Here is an 18823-nt window from a genome sequence, read left to right as displayed (position 1 = left end):
GAAAGAAAAAAAGATCATCCTCTTGGGATTCCCCTGCTGGAGAGGCCCGTGATGAGCCCCCAGTGTCCTCAAATCCTATAAACATTCCTGCACGGCACACCTACGCCCCTCCCCCCATCTATAGTGTGAATGCAGCTTGATCTACCTGAGCAGCTCTGACTCCGCCTTTGATGTGACGTCACCACAGGTGTTTAGCGATCGTCGATACCCTCACGCTCTTATTAATGGACAGAACCAGTCTTACCGGCAACGTAGTCTACTGGTTACACCAAACCCCTCCTGCACCTATGCTAAATTATCTTTCACCTCCCCGCCTCAGGTAAACTCACCTAGCAGGATGATAATGACGGAAGGAGAAAAGTAAGAAGAAGAAGAAGAAGAAGAAAGTAGTCCGTATCGGTGGTTTGAACAATGAGGACGCCCCTGAAATGTCTTTTCTTGCTGTTGGGGACTTTTTCTGTCATCATTTGTGCCTTTTTATTCTTTGAGTACATCAGCGACCTGTCCGACAGGTAAGAATTTCCTTCTCTCACATCCAATATCACAGTCAGTCAGTCTCGCCGGTGAAGGGAGTATTCACATTCTTTACTGATGATACACCGGGGGGGGGAGGGGGTGCAGTTCATTTACTAAGCAGATGTAGAAAGTACTAATGCCATACCATGAAAATACTCTCTCCTTGCATTGAAAATGTTACATAAGTAAAATGTAGTAAGAAAAATCAGGAAAATGTACTTAAAGTATAAGTATCCAAAGCAGAAAAATCTTTTAAAAAATACTCTCAAAACTCAAAATTATTTTTGAAAAGAAAGACAAAGACTTTAATTTCTGGCAAGTGGTGAGGCATTTCTTCCGAAGTTGCTCATTGCCTTTTTCCCCATGTTTTTGAAAGAAAACACACTAATTTGCTTCAAAGGTTCAAATAAGTGCAAATGTTTAGATAAGTTAAGATGATAAATTGCTGTACTTAACATAGCATGTACTTATTTATGATTCATTAGTTTCATGCTGTGCATACATGCGTGTGTGGCTGTGTGCTACTGTGCGTGTGTGTGCGTGCGTGTGTGTGTGTGTGTGTGTGTGTGTGTGTGTGTTTGTGTGCGTGTGCGTGTGTGTGCGTGTGTGCGTGTGTGTGGCTGTGTGTGTGTGTGTGTGTGGTGATGTCAGTGAGCAGACAGCAGGTGGCAGCGATGAAGTAGACTGGAGTCCCATTTCTGCAGGTGAACAAGATGAAGAGGTGAGCTCGTCATCTTGCGTTCTGTTTTTGTTTTGTTTTATTTTTGCATGTTTTTTTTTACTTTCTATTTTCAGTGTTATGAAAGCAATGACGTATTGTTTATTTATTGCATACTGACTTGTGTATTTTATTTTTGTGAGTTGTAAAAATGACCAAAACAAGCTAAACTAAACTAAACTAAACTGAACTGAACCAATCTAGACTTAACTTTCTATCTGGGTCCTTACATGGCCATGTGGACGCCACTTGACACGCTCCACCAACCCAAACACTCTAACTGGTCAATGAGTCATCATACATGTGTAGAAACATTCTCTGTCTCCGCTGCATGTCTCCTGTTTTTATTTGTTGTATTTCTTTTGTGTGTTCAGATAGAAGCAGCTTGTTCTCTGAGGAAAGTGGTGAGGAACGATACTTTTCTCAGAGGCAAGTTCAGGTTCTCTGAGTCGGTTCTTCAGTGGAGGAAAAGTTTGTCCAAACCTGACTGGGAAGATCTGAGTAAACGAAAACCTCCGTATGGCTGGAAGGGACTTCCTGTCCACGGTAAACTCTTCTCTTGACTGATGCACAGTAACATTTTATCATCACACTCATGACTCATTTATTCTGTTTCTTCAAACAGGACTCGAGATATATATATATGTATATATATATATATATATATACATATATATATATCAGTATGTTTTCATTAGTGCACAATCAATTGTTGTGTTTTTGTAACCTAAAATGAGCTGTTTTTATCTACATACAGAGCGGTTCCTCTTTCAGGTCATCCGCGATGGTGTCTCTATAGTAGCCCAGAACGGACAGACCAAACACTGGCTCTAGACAGAACCATACGAGTGTTGCTACTGCATCAGCCACCAGGGTTTCCCACACATTCATTTGTTTGTGAAGGCCCGCCACGATTAAAACAGATGCCGCAACAAATAGATTTTATATTTTTGGAGCTTGACTCTTCACTAGAAGCACCATTGGAATATATATACTGTTCAGAAATGCATTGCACCGCACTGTGCACAGAGCATACTCTGAGGACAGACAGAGCAATAGAATGTTAGACGCAGTGAAAGTGAAACTTCATAGTTAATTGCGCTGGGTCTAAAAATTTGCATTTCAGTGCTTCTGTAGAAGCTGCTTCTCTCAACCATCAATCTGATCTGAGCAGCTCTGAGTGGATCAGCAGATCAGTTATCCACCCCGCAACTCAAATCTCACAAACTGCTGCTGAGGAAAAAAAGAATGCTAATAGGAAACCAGTCTAAACCCTGATGGTCTCATTCTATAGCCATCACATTGTGCAATCAGCATTTGCTTTATAATAATAAACTAAATCAAAAAACTCAAACTGTTCGGTTATTTATTGCACCACACTGGCGTGCAGAGCACACTGGGCACAGATGGAGCAGCAGAACAGGCACATTTTATCATTCATTCTGCTGGATCTAAAAGTTTTTGTTCACTCACAGCAGCTGTTCCTCTCTCCATCAGTCTGATCTGATCAGCTCTGAACTGATTGCCAAAACAATTACCCAGCCAGCAAGTCACAAACTGCTGCGGAGGAAAAAAGAAAGGATAAAGATCTCTGCCTGCGCTCTGTTCACTGACGCACAAAGACTTCTGAATCTAGAGAGGGGATACAGAATAATACAAGGGGACACATATGTATTTTAAGTTATTTATTTATTAAGTTATTCATATTGTGGAAATATTGTGGAAATTATACTTTTTTAAATGCAGGACTTTTCCTTGTAGTCGAGTATTTTCACAGTGTAGTATTAGTACTTCTGGTAAAGGATTTGAATCCTTTTTTCCCTTGTGTCCCTCCAGTTGTCAGGTCGACTCTCTCCCTTCTCAACAGCTCTCGTCTTTTTGAACGAGGATTACCTGACAGGTGTGTTCGCTGCGCTGTGGTCGGAAACGGAGGAATCCTCCGAGGGTCCCGACAAGGGAAGAACATCGACAGCCACGACTTTGTCTTCAGGTAAAGCTGAAGACACCTGGACACTTGTCTTTACACTTCATTACACTTTGTAGTATTTTGTAACAGTTGGGGAAACATATTTTATTATATTTATTTGCTGCTTTACCTTAAACACGATCTTTGACGCAGCTATTCTGATATTCTTCTGAAACGACCATAAATGATCAAATATCGGTACAATTGTATTCCCTTTCTCCTCAGGTTGAACGGAGCCGTGATCAAAGGTTTCGAAGAAGACGTGGGGACGAAGATTTCCTTCTATGGATTCACTACTGACACCATGAAGGGCGCCCTCAAACTATACCGAAAATACGGGTTCACCGAAATCCCTCAGAATCCGGTAAAGGGAGCGTTCTGAGCCACAAACACCTCTGACAGGTTTTAATGTGTTGATGAGAGTTCATTTCCTCCTTTTTTTCTTCTGCAGGAGGTCAAATACATCTTCATCCCATTAGAACTCAGAGATTACCTGATGCTGTCGGCTGCTCTTCAAGGTCGAACTGTCACCTCAGGCAGAGACAAAGGGGACAGGTGAGTCCATTTGTCTCATTCATCAAGAGACATATGATGGACTGTTTGTTTCATTTTCTTCCTTTTCATTTGACTTTCTGTAATTTTTTTACTGCAACTATCTATCTGTCACCTGTATTGCAATATTATACGATACCATATACTGTATTGTCCCTGTAAGGGAAATTTGTCTTGGACTCAGGGCTGCACAGATAACATTATATTTAATATATGCTCATGCTGTTTTGTAAAACAAATCAGTCATTTTCTGTCTCCTTGTAGTTGTTTTTTTCTCTTTGTAGTCACTTTTTGTCTTTGTAGTCATTTTGGTTGTTTGTGTCTCTTCAAGGTAATTTGATGTCTCTTTTTTTAGTTGTTTTGTATCTCTTCATAGACATTGTGTGTCTTTCTTGGTAATTTTTTCTTTGTGGTTGTTTTGTCTGTATAGGTAATTTTGTGTCTCCTTGTGGCTGTTTTGTATCTCAGGGTAATTTTGTCTTTTTTTAACTGTTCTGTCTCTTTATCATCAGTTTGTCTCCTTGTAATTGTTTTGCATATTTTTGTAGTCGTTATGTGTCTCATGTACTGTAGTTTTCTCTTTCTCTTTGTTGTTATTTTGTGTCTCTTCATGTTGTTTTGTTGTCTTTTAGATCATTTTGTGTCAGTTTAAGTCGTTCCTTGTGACTTTTTAGTGTCTCTTTGAGGTAGTTTTGTCTTTTTTGTGTCTGTGTGTCCCTTGATAGTTATTTGTTGTGTCCTCATAGTTGTTTTGTGTCTCTTGTAGTCAATTATGTGTCTTTTTTAGTCATTTTTATGTGTCCATGTGGTTTCTTTGTGTCACTTTGGGGTAATTTTGTCCTTTTTTTAGTTTTGTCTCTTTAAGGTCATTTCATGTCTCCTTTTGTGTCCCTTGAGGTCATTTTTTTAAGTTGTTTTGTGTCTATTTGTGGTCAGTCTGTGGCTCCTTTTGTGTGTGTGTGTGTGTTTTGTCTCTTTGGGTGATTTATTCTAAAATGACTCATGGAAAGTTTCCCAGTCCTCAAAAAGTCATAAAAGAAAGACTTGAGTAAAGTACAAGTATTTTGAATTTGCACTTATAAGCACAGTACTTGAGCACATGTTACATACTACCTCTATTTTGCTGTTGTTGTTGTTGTTGTTGTTTATTCAGATGTTGTGTCTCCAACAGGCCCTGGCAGTACTTTGGTCACAAACCAGCTGAAAACTTCAAGTTCCTCCACCCAGGTTTTATTTACTACGTGACACACAGGTGAGGCGTCACTGTGATGACTGAATGTATTGTTTAGCTCTCAGTATCTGTATCACAGCACTGAATCATGTCTCTGTATTTTTATCATATTTCAGTTTCCTGCCGTCTCCTCTGCTGGACTACCCCAACACTCGGGATGTTTACATACCGAGCAGTGGAGCTTTGCTGTTGCTGACTGCCTTACACACCTGTGACCAGGTGAGCGCACACGCAGTACCACACAAACACATGTGGTATACAAAACAAAGCATGCAATTAGCAAATCACAATGGGTATGATGTAGTATGATTTTGTGTGTCACGTAGGTTTCTGCTTACGGCTTCATGACCAACAACTACGAAGAGTTCCCCACTCATTACTTTGACACCATCAAGAGGCCTCCGCTCTTCTACTACACTCACGACATGCAGATGGAGAACGGGCTGTGGGAGTTGCTGCACCGGCGAAGGGTCATCAGTTTGTACCACAGGAAGGGAGACAGTTGACGGAGAAGACCACACTCTGTATGGAGATCTCAAACATTTCAAATTTCTCACATTTTTCTGGCATGGAAACACAACACAATACTTATTTTCATAAAATGTTGATATAATGTAAAGCTGTAAAAAGCAGCATCCAATGTTTAATCATTTTACCTTTAATATTTGACTAAATACAAGCATCAAGGAGCTTCAATAAGGTGTTTTCCTTTTAGTTTTGAAGCCATTTAAAGGAACTCTTAATGGGGAATTACAGGTCAAGGTCATTGTGGCCCTATCTGTCTAATTCTTGTGAATGCGATATCAAGACTGCCTTGAGAGAATTTTTGCAAATTTGGCCCAAATGTTCCTTTGGATTTAAGGATGAACTGATGAGATGTTATTGGACGAAGGTCAGAAGTCAGAGTCGCTGTAACTGTCTCAGAAACAGTTTAATTGATATGTTATTTCAGTTATAAATTTGTGATGATTTAAGTTTAGTCTTTTTTTTTAAGATTATTTTTTGGGGCATTTTCCCTTTATTGGTAGGACAGTCTGAGATTGACAGGAAAGGTTGGAGAGAGAAAGGGGGATGACATGCAGCATAGGGCCACAGGCCAGACTCGAACTCCGGCCGCTGCAGAAGCCTCAGACATATGGGGTGCACACTCTACTCCTTTTTCCCCGCAGTTCTTGAATTGCTCTGCACCTTCACCAAAAAGAAAGAAAGGTATGTGTGTATAACCCCTCCTTTTTGCTAATGTGCCTCACATGGACATTGTGCTGCATATTTGGTCATTTTGTTTTCAAGACTAGATTTAGAGTGAGTGGAAAATGTTTGTTTTGTTATGTAACTTTTACGTCTTTTATTTTTGTTGTAGCTGTCACGGAGTATGAATGTGTTTAACAGTGTATGATGTGTTTGACAGGGTTTGACAGTGTTTGACGTTGTGTGACTGTTTGACGTTGTATGAGTGTCTTTTATGGTGTTTCACGGTGTTTTACATGTATGATGGTGTTTTACAGAGTTTGCTGTTGTATGACGGTGTTTGACGTTGTATGACTGTGTTCGATGGTGTATGACTGTCTTTGATGGTGTAAGACGGTGTTTGACATTGTATGATGGTGTTTGACGTGTATGACTGTGTTTTACGGTGTTTGACGTATGATGGTGATTGACTGTGCAAGGCAGTGTTTGACGTTGTATGACATTGTATGACTGACAGTGTATGATGGTGTTTGACAGCGTTTGACGGTGTATGATGGTGTTTGACGGCGTTTGACGGTGTATGATGGTGTTTGACGGTGTTTTACGGTGTATGATGGTGTTTGACGGCATTTGACGGCGTATGATGGTGTTTGACGGTGTATGATGGTGTTTGACGGCATTTGACGGCGTATGATGGTGTTTGACGGTGTATGATGGTGTTTGACGGCATTTGACGGTGTATGATGGTGTTTGATGGCGTTTGACGGTGTATGATGGTGTTTGACAGTGTTTGACAGTGTTTGACGGTGTATGATGGTGTTTGACAGCGTTTGACGGTGTATGATGGTGTTTAACAGCGTTTGACGGTGTATGATGGTGTTTGACAGTGTTGACAATGTATGACGTTGTATAACTGTGTTTGACTGTGTTTGACTGTCAAGTATCTGAGGAAACAAAGAAGGAGAGGAAATACATCTTCAAAAACATCAGTATGAAGTGTGGCCATAATTCTTTGAACTGGTGTAGCTACAGCCGCTGCGACCTCACATCCATCTTATTCTTGTGAGTGTGCTATCTAAAGAACACCGTGAGAGAATTTCTTCGAAGGTCACTCTGACCTTGCGTCTGTTTCACTTCGCAGACGTGATTTCTCCAGAATGCCTGGAGGAAATTTCTACAAATCTGACACAAACGTCCACTTTGACTCAAGAATGTACTGATTACAATTTGGTGGTCCAAGGTCAAAGGTCAAGGTCACTGTAATAATCTCACAAAATATGTTTTTGGTCAAAACTTGAGAATTCACACACTAATCATGACAAAGCTCCTGACAAATGTCTCATGTCAAATGACATTTTATATTCAAAAGGGACACATTGGGACTGATACTGAATTGTGACACTAATCTTGGGTATCCACCTTGACATTGTGCTCACTATATAGATCTGTGCTGCTGGGGGAAGATGTGTGTGAAGCATCCGTGTTTCCACAGACATGGAGTTTCATGTCATTACAGTTTCGTTCTTATTCATTCAATCTGAATCTGTTTTACTGTTTGTTGTTGCCACTGAATCATTTCATAAAGTTGATGGTGTTTTTAAGGGACAGGGCAATGTGAGGTACTGGATGGGTCAGGGGATTTGGGTTATAAGCAGTACCTGCTCTCTTATCTCAATTGCAATACTGGTTTGGTTCAAAAAAAAAAAAAAAAAAAAAAAAAAACTGTCTCTCCTTCCTCACTTTACTAATATGACTCAATCTATCTATCTATCTATCTATCTATCTATCTATCTATCTATCTCTCGCTCTGTCTCTCTGTATATATACACACACACACACACACACACACACACATATATATATATATATATATATATATATATATATATATATATATATATATATACATATATATATATATATATATATATATATATATATATATATATACATATATATATATATATATATATATATATATATATATATATACATATATATAATCACCCACTTGAGTAACCAAGGCTCTGACCCCGCCCTTAAAGTGACGTCACCGACGCCACGACATGTGTTTTTCGGCTTCATAAACAGTTCGACTGATTTCTGTTCTTATTTGCACGGAACTCTGACAGGAGATCAGGCGGGGCTGACATTAAATGTTTTCTTCCTTCACCTGCGCATCGCGGAGATGGACTTTAGATGCAGCGCCTCACCTGAGCTCACCTGACAGGAAAACAATGACGAAGGAGAAGTCCGTGTCAGCGGTTTGAACAATGAGGACGCCCCTGAAATGTGTTTTCTTGCTGTTGGGGACTTTTTCTCTCATCATTTGTGCCTTTTTATTCTCTGAATACATCAGCGACCTCAAGTTCAACAGGTAAGCGTTTACTTCTGTCAGCTGCTCATGTTTTAGTGCAGGTAAACAATCACATCCAGTATCAGAGTCACTCTCACAGGTGGAGGAAGTATTCACATTCTTTACTGCAGTTAAAGTACCAGTGGTACTTTATACCATACCAGTGGTGAAAGAAGTATGTAGTCCTTCTGTGTTACTCCTTAAATGTTACCTTTAAAGTATAATTAAGAAGGAATAATCAGCAAAATGTACTTAAAGTATTCAAAGTACCCAATGCATAAAAATCTAGGAGAAGAATCCAAAACGTTTATTTAAAAATGAAAAAGTAAGAAAATGACTTAAATGTTCATCGAAAATAATTGGCAGTAAATCTTCTGTAATTTTCCAATTGATTAATCAACTAATTATTTCAGTTATAATTCTATAAACTTTTAGTTAATTTTATTTATTACAAAACGTCATATTTTATCAACTCTTCTCATATTTTTAATGGAAAAATCTTAATATGTGAAGTAACTAAAGCTGCCAGCGAAATTTAAAAGTACAATATTTCCCTCTGAAATGCAATAGAGTAAAAGTATGAAGTGATAACAAAATAGTTAAGTAAAATTTGGTCTGGGAATTTGTACTTAAGTACCGTCTTACAGCATATGTACTTAATTACACCAAAATTACACCATTGTTAATACCTTGTGCACTCTGTGTGAAAGTTCTGAAATAAAAAATGTAACTTCAGTAAAAGTATGTAGGTTTTACCAGGAAAATGTATTTAAGTACTAAACGTATAAAAATGTCTCCTGTGATTGTTTAACGTATTATATATTTAGATAAAATATGACTCATGCATTGATGTGAAAGCGGGGTTTTCCTGTTGTAGTGGGGATGGTTCCCATACAAACAAAACCAACATACATTTTAAATGTAGTTCTCTTTTCTTAGCCTTTCTTTCAAAATAATTTTATGAATCTGCATATTTATTGCAATTACTGGGACCTTTCTTGCCAAGTTGCTTGTTGCCTTTTTACCCATGTTTTTGAAAGAATCAAAGGTTTTAATCCTTGTAAAAGGTGTCTGAGTGCAGCACAAGAAAAATGATGTCACTTTAGGTTGCAAAGGGGTAAACAAACATAAAGGGGGAAAAAACGGCAGGTAAAGGTTGAGCACTAAATAATATCTTAAACACAATAATGTGAGCAATATGAGATAAATAACTTTAAAGATTTACACTTTAACAAATGTCAATGCCAGTCAGAAGCCCACATGCAGGCAGCCTGCACTGAGTTTAGGGACCCACGAAAACGTCAAACATAGATTCTAATTTTGAGGGAAAGACGTTGTTTCCTACCACGTTGGAGGAAGTATTCAGATCCTGTAAATAAAAATATAATGATAATAAATGTGTTTACAAATTGCTTTACAGAAAAAAAGACAAGAATAAATGGAAAAATTATACAATAAAAATAAAAACAACACTATACTATAATATAGTACACTTGATCACCATGTTTAAATATATATTGTATTAAATACATATTTCATCGTAACGAGACACAGTCAGTTACGATGATAAATTACCAGTTTATTACATGTACTTATTTATTATTAATCAGCGTGTGTGTGTGTGTGTGTGTGTGTGTGTGTGTGTGTTGTGATGTCAGTGTGCAGACAGAAGGTGGCAGCGATCAGGCAGACTGGAGTCTCACCTCAGCAGGTGAACAAGAAGAAGATGAGGTGAGGCGTTAATCTTCTCAGCTGCTTCATGCTGACACTACATCACGATAAATGACAATAATAATGCACGATCTGTGTTACAATCTATGTTTTGTGTATATATATATATACACACACACACACACACACACACACACACACACACACACACAACGACACTCTGATGGCAGAGACCCCCCCAGCAGTGACTCATCATACATGTGTATTTTCTGGCCCTGCTACATGTTTTTACTGTCTCTTATATTAAAACAGATATTTGCTGTATTTCTAATGTGTGTTCAGATAGAAGCAGCTTGTTCTCTGAGGAAAGCAGTGCGGAACGATGTTCTCCTCGGAGGGAAGTTCAGGTTCTCTGAGTCGGTTCTTCAGTGGGTGAAAAGTTTGTCCAAACCTGCCTGGGAACATCTGAAGAAACGAAAACCTCCGTATGGCTGGAAGGGACTTCCTGCTGACGGTAAACTCTTCTCTTATAGATTTCCTGATCCACAATAACATCTTTTTGTCAGGCTCATGATCTGGTTTATTCTGCCTCCTCAAAAGGGACTCAAGTACCGTCCTTTAAAGAGGAATGTTTTCATTAGTACACAATCGCATGAAATTAAGAAATGTTGCATTTTTGTAACTTAAGATGAGCTGTTTTTATCTACATACAGAGTAGATCCTTACACGCTGTCTGCTATGTTGTTCTACAGGAGCCCAGCACAGACAAACGAAACACTGGCTTCAGATAATGCCATAAACGTTTTGTTACTGCATCAGCCACCAGGGTTTCCCACACATCTATTTATTTGTAAAGGCCCACCCTGATTGAAACATCTGCCGCAACAAACAGATTTTCTATTTTTGGAGCTGGACCATTCATTAGAAGCACCATTTGATTATGTATATATCATGGTTATGTATTGCACCACACTGTGGGAGCGCAGAGTGCACAGACACAGCAGTACAATGTTTAACGCAGTAAAAGTGAAACTTACTTGTTCACTGCACTAGGTCTAAAAATGTGTTTGTTTCTGTAGCAGCTGCTCCTCTCGTCCATCAATCTAATCTGATCAGCTGATACTGATAGGAAACCGATCTAAACGCTAATCTGTTCGATGGCCATCACATTGTGTTGTGTGGTTAACATCATACTGTTTGGTTATTTATTGCACCACACTCTCAGAGAGCAGAGCACACTCTGGGCACAAATGGAGCAGCACAACATCAGGTGCAGTGAAAGTGAATGTTAATCCTACAGGGTCTTGAAGTTTGCTTTCACTCATAGCAGCTGCTCCTCTCCCCACCAATCTGATCTGATCAGCACGCGAGTCACAAACTGCTGCTGAGGAAAAAAAGAACTCACAAGGAGCTCTGCCTGCACTGCTTTCACAGATCCGCAAAGACCTTCGAATCTAGAGGACACAAAATAATATAAAGGGGCACCCATTTAAAAGAAAGAAAAAACAAACAAAAGTTTGCCCCATCCCCAAACCCCCCAAAACTTTCATTTAAGTAAGCTTTTGAATGCAGGACTTTTACTTGTAGTATTTTCACATTGAAGTACTTTTACTGAAGTAAATGATCTGACTCCTTCTTCTTGTGTCCCTCCAGTTGTCAGGTCGACTCTCTCCCTTCTCAACAGCTCTCGTCTTTTTGAACGAGGATTACCTGACAGGTGTGTTCGCTGCGCTGTGGTCGGAAACGGAGGAATCCTCCGAGGGTCCCGACAAGGGAAGAACATCGACAGCCACGACTTTGTCTTCAGGTGAAGCTGAAGACACCTGGACACTTGTTTTATTTTTACACTTTATTACATTTTGTAGTATTTTGTAAGATTTATAACACTTACTTTATTACATGTTTCTGCTGATTACTAAAACAATATCTTTGAGGCAACTTTTCAGATTTCACTCTCCTCAGGGTGAACGGAGCCATGATCAGAGGTTTCGAAGAAGATGTGGGGATGAAGATTTCCTTCTACGGATTCACCACCAACACTATGAAGAATGCCCTCAAAATGTACCGAAGAGACGGTTTCACCAAAGTTCCTCAGAGTCCGGTGAGGAGCGTTCAGAGCAACAAATACCTCTGACAGGTTTTAATGTCCTCGTATGAGTTTATCTCTTCATCTGTCTTCCTCTTCTTCTACAGGAGATCAAATACATCTTCATCCCTTCAAACCTCAGAGATTATCTGATGCTGTCGGCTGCTGTTCAGGGTCAGAATGTCGCCTCAGGCAGAGACAAAGGGGACAGGTGAGTCCATTTGTCCCAGTTACTCAGTATTATATTAATGAAGAAGCATGCAATGGACTGTGTGTTTATTTTTTTACCTTTTTCATTTGACTTTGCATTTTATAGTAATTTTGTGTCTCCTTGTAGCAATTTTTTTGTCTTTGTAGTCATTTTGGTTGTTTTGTGTCACTTTGAGGTAATTAGATGTCTTTTTAAATAGTTTTGCATCTCTCTATAATCATTATTTGTAAGTGTCTTACTTAGTGAGTTTATTCTCCTTGTGGTTATGTCTCTTTGAGGTCATTTTGTGTCATTTTTAGTCATTTTATGCCTCATTGTAGTTTTTTTTGCATCTCTCTATAGTCATTTTGTGTCTCCACATGGTTGTTTTGCGTCCCTTTGAGGTAATTGTGTCTTTTTTAGTCATTTCTTGTTTCCTCGTTATTGTGCATTTCTTGGTAGTCATTATATATATATGTATTTTTGTTATTTTGTTTTTCTTACTTTGATGTCATTCTGTTGCTTTTTTTGTCATTGTGTGTTTCCTTGTGTCCCTCAAGGTAGTTTAGTCGTTTTGTGTCTCTTTGTAGTCAATTTGTGTCTTCTTGTGCTTGTTTTGTTTCCCTAGAGGTAATTTTTATTTTATTTTATTTTATTTTATTTTATTTTATTTTATTTTATTTTATTTTATTTTATTTTATTTTATTTTATTTTATTTTATTTTATTTTATTTTATTTTATTTTATTTTATTTTATTTTATTTATATTTTTGTTGTTGTTTTGTGTGTCTTTTTTTAAATTTAGTACAATGGCAGTTATGATTAATACAGTTAGGAATAAATTGTCCCAAATTTTTATTTTATTTGCCCATTTTTTCTTCTTCTGCTGTGTCATGTAACACCATGCTTGGCCTGTAGATGGCAGCACAGCTCTATTTTTTTTTAGATTACATTACTGCCACTTGCTTTATTCCAAATTGTCTCATGGAAAGTTTTCAGGTCCTTAAAACAAATCTTAAAATTTCTTATATTCAATTGTATAAACATTGTCCCTTAATAATCATTGAATAGACTTAAATTTGAATTTGTGAGGTCTTGAATTCAACCACCATTTCATTTAATATATCCAACATCATATTTTAAAGTCTTCATATGTTTTGTTTGCAAAAATATTGATTTGGAAAAACACTAAAGCTTCCAGAGAGTGGAGGAGAAAGAGTCGAGTAAAGTACAAGTATTTTGAATTTGCACTTAAGAACAGTACAGTATTTGAGTAAATGCACTTAGTTTACATACTACCTCTACTTTTCTGTTGTTGTTGTTGTTTATTCAGATGTTGTGTCTCCAACAGGCCCTGGCAGTACTTTGGTCACAAACCAGCTGAAAACTTCAGGTTCCTCCACCCAGGTTTTATTTACTACGTGACACACAGGTGAGGCGTCACTGTGATGACTGAATGTATTGTTTAGCTCTCAGTACCTGTATGACAGCACTGAATCATGTCTCTGTATTTTTATCATATTTCAGTTTCCTGCCGTCTCCTCTGCTGACTATGCCGAGCACTCGTGATGTTTACATGCCGAGCACCGGAGCTTTGATGCTCCTGACTGCCTTACACACCTGTGACCAGGTGAGCATGCACACACACACACACACACACACACACACACACACACATACGTAAGCAACAGGTACATGAAGGTGTTTTACAACAACAGAAAGTTAGTTATTGTAGATTGTGAGCAGTCGGAGCTGCTGCAGTGACACACAGCTTTCTATGGAGCTGACTCAGACACTTTAAGAGAGTTTTGACAACGTCCTGGAAATCACATAGCGTTTCAGCTCCTCTGGTTCCCTCATTTAAAGTCAGTAGGTTTTTTGGTTAGAACACAAGCTAAATAGAATTTCAATTTTTTTTTTTTTACGACATAAAATACATCATAAAATATCCCACTTGTGAACTTTGAAGCTTTTATGTGTCTTAAAAAGGCAGTTGGTAACAAACGGCTAAATGAGACTACAGGACGTCAAACAACGCAGAACCAGTGTAACAGCTTGATAAAGATTGTGACATAACAGTAGTGCAGTTAGGTAATAGCCTAATGAGTGCTTTTTACTTCTGCGGATTGCATTTAGGCTTCAAATATCCTGAAAACGGTGTTCATTTGTTAAGATTATTTTGTTGAACAGAACATGTAAGTATCAGAAACATTTGTTTACCACAGAGGTGATTTTCAACAAGGATCCAAAATCCAATGGACAAATCCCATAGGCTTTTTGACAAGGGAACCAGGGCGACATTAGCTTCCAGGTTAGCCTAGAGGAAAACATCATTCTTGGGGCACTCTGTTTCACCAGCTCTCAGAGCTCTGCGTTGCATAACTGCAGAACTTGCCTGAGAATCATCCAGTTTTTAACTTTTCTTCAGTATCACTGTAATGCAGTGATAGTTGTCTAAACAGCCGTGTTTGCACTGCAAACAGGAGCTGCTAATAGCTAATTCAACAGACTTTAAAAGGAAATAATTATAATAAATGTAAACAAATACACACTTTTGAAAATGGGATCAGGTTGTTGCTCACAGCTACTAACTAATTCTTCTCAAACATTATCTGGGGATTTACAGTCCACTTACAACTCAATAACATCATCTTCAGGACGTGTAAGGACAAAAAGACAGGTTTTTTTGTCTGTCCCGCAGGTTTCTGCTTACGGTTTCATCACCAAGAACTATGAAGCATTTTCCGATCATTATTATGACTCCATAAAGAAGCCTCTGGTCTTCTACTCAAACCACGACATGCGGATGGAGAGCCTGCTGTGGGAGACACTGCACCAGAGGAGGGTCATCAAGTTGTACCACAGGAAGAGGGACAGCTGATGGAGAAGATGGACGGCATCTTGGTCTGTATGGAGATCTCAAACCTCACACATTTTTAGCATGGAAAAACAACATGATACTTTTTTTTATGTAATGTGAAGCTGTAAAAAGCAACACCCAGGGTTAATAATTAAACCTTTGAATATTTGGCTAAATATTAGAATTAAGGAGCATTGACGTGCTATTATTTTAGTTTTGAAGCCATTTCAAGGAATTCTTAAGAGGGAATTACAGGACTGGTTCAATAGTCAAGTCAAGTAAATTTATTTACAGAGCCCATTATCACTGACCAAAGTTTGCCTCAGAGGGCTTTACAGCGTACGACATCCATCTGCCCTTAGACCCTCACATCACCTGAGGAAAAATGAACCTCTGTAACAGGGGGAAAAAAAGAGGAAGAAACCTCATGAAGAGTGGCAGAGGATGATGAGGGATCCCTCTTCCAGGATGGACAAACGTGCAAAAGATGTTGTAAATAACAAATAAAATACAATCATGGCAAAAAGGAAAGAGAAAGAGAGAGAGGGAGGGGGGAGATATGCACAGCAATAATGGAAACAGATGCATGTCATATTACAATAACAATAGGTGTAAAATTACTAAATGCACTCTGATAATATTGTGGGTGTTGATAAGAGTCTCATGCATATATTGATAGTGGAGGCGTGGCTCATATTAAAGGCAGTAGAGGGTTGCGTCAAGCACGATCACGGCATCGGAGCAACCAGGACCAAGACCATGATCAGGGCAAGCTGTGGGTACAGTATCAGTGCAGTCACAGCATGAGCACCACCTCAGGCAGGGTCACAGCACCAGCACAGCTATCACCACAATCAAGCGCAGCCGAGGTTGCAGCCTGGATCTGGGTAAACTAGGAAACAAGGGAGCAGGAATGCTCCGGAGAGGCCACGGTTAGGATAGTGCAGTTCAACAGACCCAGGCTCCGTTCTCGCAAGCTCCAGGTCATGACAGTACCACCTGGCTATCATAGATACAAGGCTAAGCTAACCTACTACATAGCTGCCACAGATACGAGGCTAAGCTAAGCAGTAAGCCTAATGCAGTAAACAGACATGAGTGTTCTCAGATGGAGGAAGTAAGAGAAGGAAAAGCTCAGTGTATCATAGAAAGTCCTCCAGCAGATTAAACCTATGTCAGCCTAACTAACTCCAAGGTTCCTTACAGTTGACCTTGAAGCCAAGGTAATGCCATCTAGAGAAATTACATCCTTAGAAAAGAGGTTTCTGAGGTGTTCAGGGCCAAGAACAATAACTTCAGTTTTGTCTAAATTCAACATCAAGAAATTCTGGCTCATCCAGGCCTTTATGTCCTTAAGACATGTTTGAAGTCTGGATAACTGATCAGTTTCATCTGGTTTCATAGACAGATATAGTTGCGTATCGTCAGCATAACAATGGAAATTTATAGTGTTTTCTAATTATGTTTCCTAGGGTAAGCATAGTAAAGTAAAAAGGATTGGTCCAAGCACAGAACCTTGTGGCGCTCAGAAGCAGACCTTAGTATGCACGGAGAATTTGATCATTGATGTGAAAAAATTGGGAATGATCTGATAATTAAGATTTAAATCATCTTAGTGCCGTTTCTTTAAGGCCAATTAAGTGTTCCAGTCTGTGCAGCAAGATTTGATGATCAATATTGTCATGCAGCACTGAGATCTAATGGGATTAAGTCAGAGACCAGACCTTTATCAGTAGTGATCAATAAGTCGTTATTAATTTTTACTAGTGCCGTCTCTGTACTTGATGAACTCTGAAACCTGACTGAAAGTCCTCGAATAAACTATTAACTAACAGTATTAACTAACAGAGTTGATGAGCAACCACATTCTTAAGGATTTTAGAAATAGAGGGGAGATTAGATATCGGTCTATCCACTCTTGAGAGTGGTCTTCTTTAAAAGGGACAGCTACTTTAAAGGACTGTGGTACATAGCCCGTTAATAAAGACACATTCAATAGGTTTCCCTGATTTCCCTTAATAGCGGAAAATCATGATTCTCCAAATTTAGTGATTTTACGAAGTACATGGTTTGTTAGGACAGTGACAACATAGAATTAATGAAGTTTGTACAATATACTGAAATATTTTTTTAAAAAGCTGTCATTTTGTCACATTTTTTAAAAATTTTGTATGAAATTCAGCTACAACCCATTTTAATTTCTTTAAATTAAAGATTTTAGATTATAATATGTGATTTTCTTTTGTGTTTTTTTCATGCTGATGCCATTTGTTTATAAATAAATGTCCCACTTTTGCTGTTTGATATAAATATTCCGAACATGGAGCATTTTGTTGAATCTTCAGGAGCTAAAAAGTACATATAATGTGACAATGAAGATAATCTCAGTTAAAAGTCAACATGGAATTGTGACTTCAGTAAAGCCTCAATCTGCAAAGTTATTACAACTGTCACACACTTTTGTTCAATATTTTTCTTAAATATTAAATGTAATAAAGTGTCAGAATAAATAAAAACATCTAAACTGCACTAATCAATATTTTTTTATTAATAATAAACCCAGTGAGAATTGCAACAAACTCTGCAGCTCTACACCCTTTTTAGCCTCTTTTTATTGAGTCACCTGAACAAGACAAAGTTCAATCAGTTGCTAAAAGCAATGGTTTAATGGTTAATATACTAAAAAGGAGAGAACAAATTATTAAAACTGTCAGATAAACATTATAGAAAGATTCCAAAAATTACTTGTCAGTTACAAATAAGGAATAAATGGTTAAAGCATGGCTACAAAGCATTAAAATGCCACAACTATTGTATGTACTGATTATATGTACAGTGTTGTGATCTTTTGGTTCTTTCTCTGTTGCCCCCATGTGGCCAAAAATATCAATTAATGCATCTTTAAATTAAATGCCAATAACAGAACACAAATAAACATGCTGTATTTTAAACTTTACAGAATTATTAAGAATTAAAACCTCGATAATAGTCTAAATAATCAATTTATTCCTTTTTAATTATTAAAAATCGTGATCATAGGAATGCACCCTCTCCTGGGAAAGGAGAGGTATTAAATGGAGGGTCGGGAGTACTCTATTAAGTTACCCAATGAGAACCGGAAAAAAACAGGAAACGAACTGATTACTTATTTAAAATAAAAGCATGACTGCCAATTTTTTTTTCCTTACTATTTATATAATTTTAGAGGCATTCAGGCAGGCATTCTCTCAGCAGCAGCAGTTACTTGCAAGGAAGTATCATGCTCAATGTTCTAAATGCACCAACATCAATGAACTTTTTTTTTTACATAAAAGAGAGCCTTTATTTTGCTCTAAAGGCATGAAATTTCAGGAGCTGAAAAGTAAAACTTTTGATAGGCAAGCTAGCTTAAGTATAAGTATTCATCATTTCAATTAAACATATTTTTAGGCGTAGTTATTTTATTGTATTGTATTTATTTTTGATGGATCTACTGATATTATTTTCTGTA

General features: G+C 38.0%; 2 protein-coding genes across 3 annotated transcripts; both read left to right on the top strand.

Moving 5' to 3' along the window:
- Nucleotides 1-34: 34 nt before the first annotated feature.
- On the top strand, nt 35-7926 carry LOC121956376 (alpha-N-acetylgalactosaminide alpha-2,6-sialyltransferase 2-like). The gene is made up of 9 exons (XM_042504554.2): nt 35-512; nt 1168-1237; nt 1609-1780; nt 3071-3224; nt 3426-3564; nt 3652-3755; nt 4924-5004; nt 5100-5202; nt 5310-7926. The coding sequence occupies exons 1-9, from the start codon at nt 412-414 to the stop codon at nt 5487-5489; spliced, it is 1104 nt and encodes a 367-aa protein (XP_042360488.2). The 5' UTR covers nt 35-411; the 3' UTR covers nt 5490-7926.
- Nucleotides 7927-8215: 289 nt separating this feature from the next.
- st6galnac2 (ST6 (alpha-N-acetyl-neuraminyl-2,3-beta-galactosyl-1,3)-N-acetylgalactosaminide alpha-2,6-sialyltransferase 2) lies at nt 8216-17862 on the top strand. 2 transcript variants are annotated; one of them, XM_042504555.2, is made up of 9 exons: nt 8216-8548; nt 10186-10258; nt 10541-10712; nt 11852-12005; nt 12161-12299; nt 12392-12495; nt 13825-13905; nt 14001-14103; nt 15175-17862. In XM_042504555.2, exons 1-9 carry the CDS (start codon nt 8445-8447, stop codon nt 15352-15354), a joined length of 1110 nt encoding a protein of 369 aa, XP_042360489.1. In that variant the 5' UTR covers nt 8216-8444; the 3' UTR covers nt 15355-17862. The 2 variants fall into 2 exon arrangements, with proteins under 2 accessions (XP_042360489.1, XP_087925547.1); XM_088069421.1 differs by lacking the exons at nt 8216-8548; nt 10186-10258 and having other exon boundaries at nt 10552-10712; nt 12145-12299.
- The last annotated feature ends 961 nt before the right edge of the window (nt 17863-18823 follow it).

Source organism: Plectropomus leopardus, chromosome 18, assembly GCF_026936395.1.
Source record: "Plectropomus leopardus strain MGB_pleo_1.0 chromosome 18, ASM2693639v1, whole genome shotgun sequence".
Taxonomy (NCBI): Eukaryota; Metazoa; Chordata; class Actinopteri; order Perciformes; family Serranidae; genus Plectropomus; species Plectropomus leopardus.
Note: the sequence above shows the minus strand (reverse complement) of the source record. Positions and strands in the feature narration are given on the sequence as shown.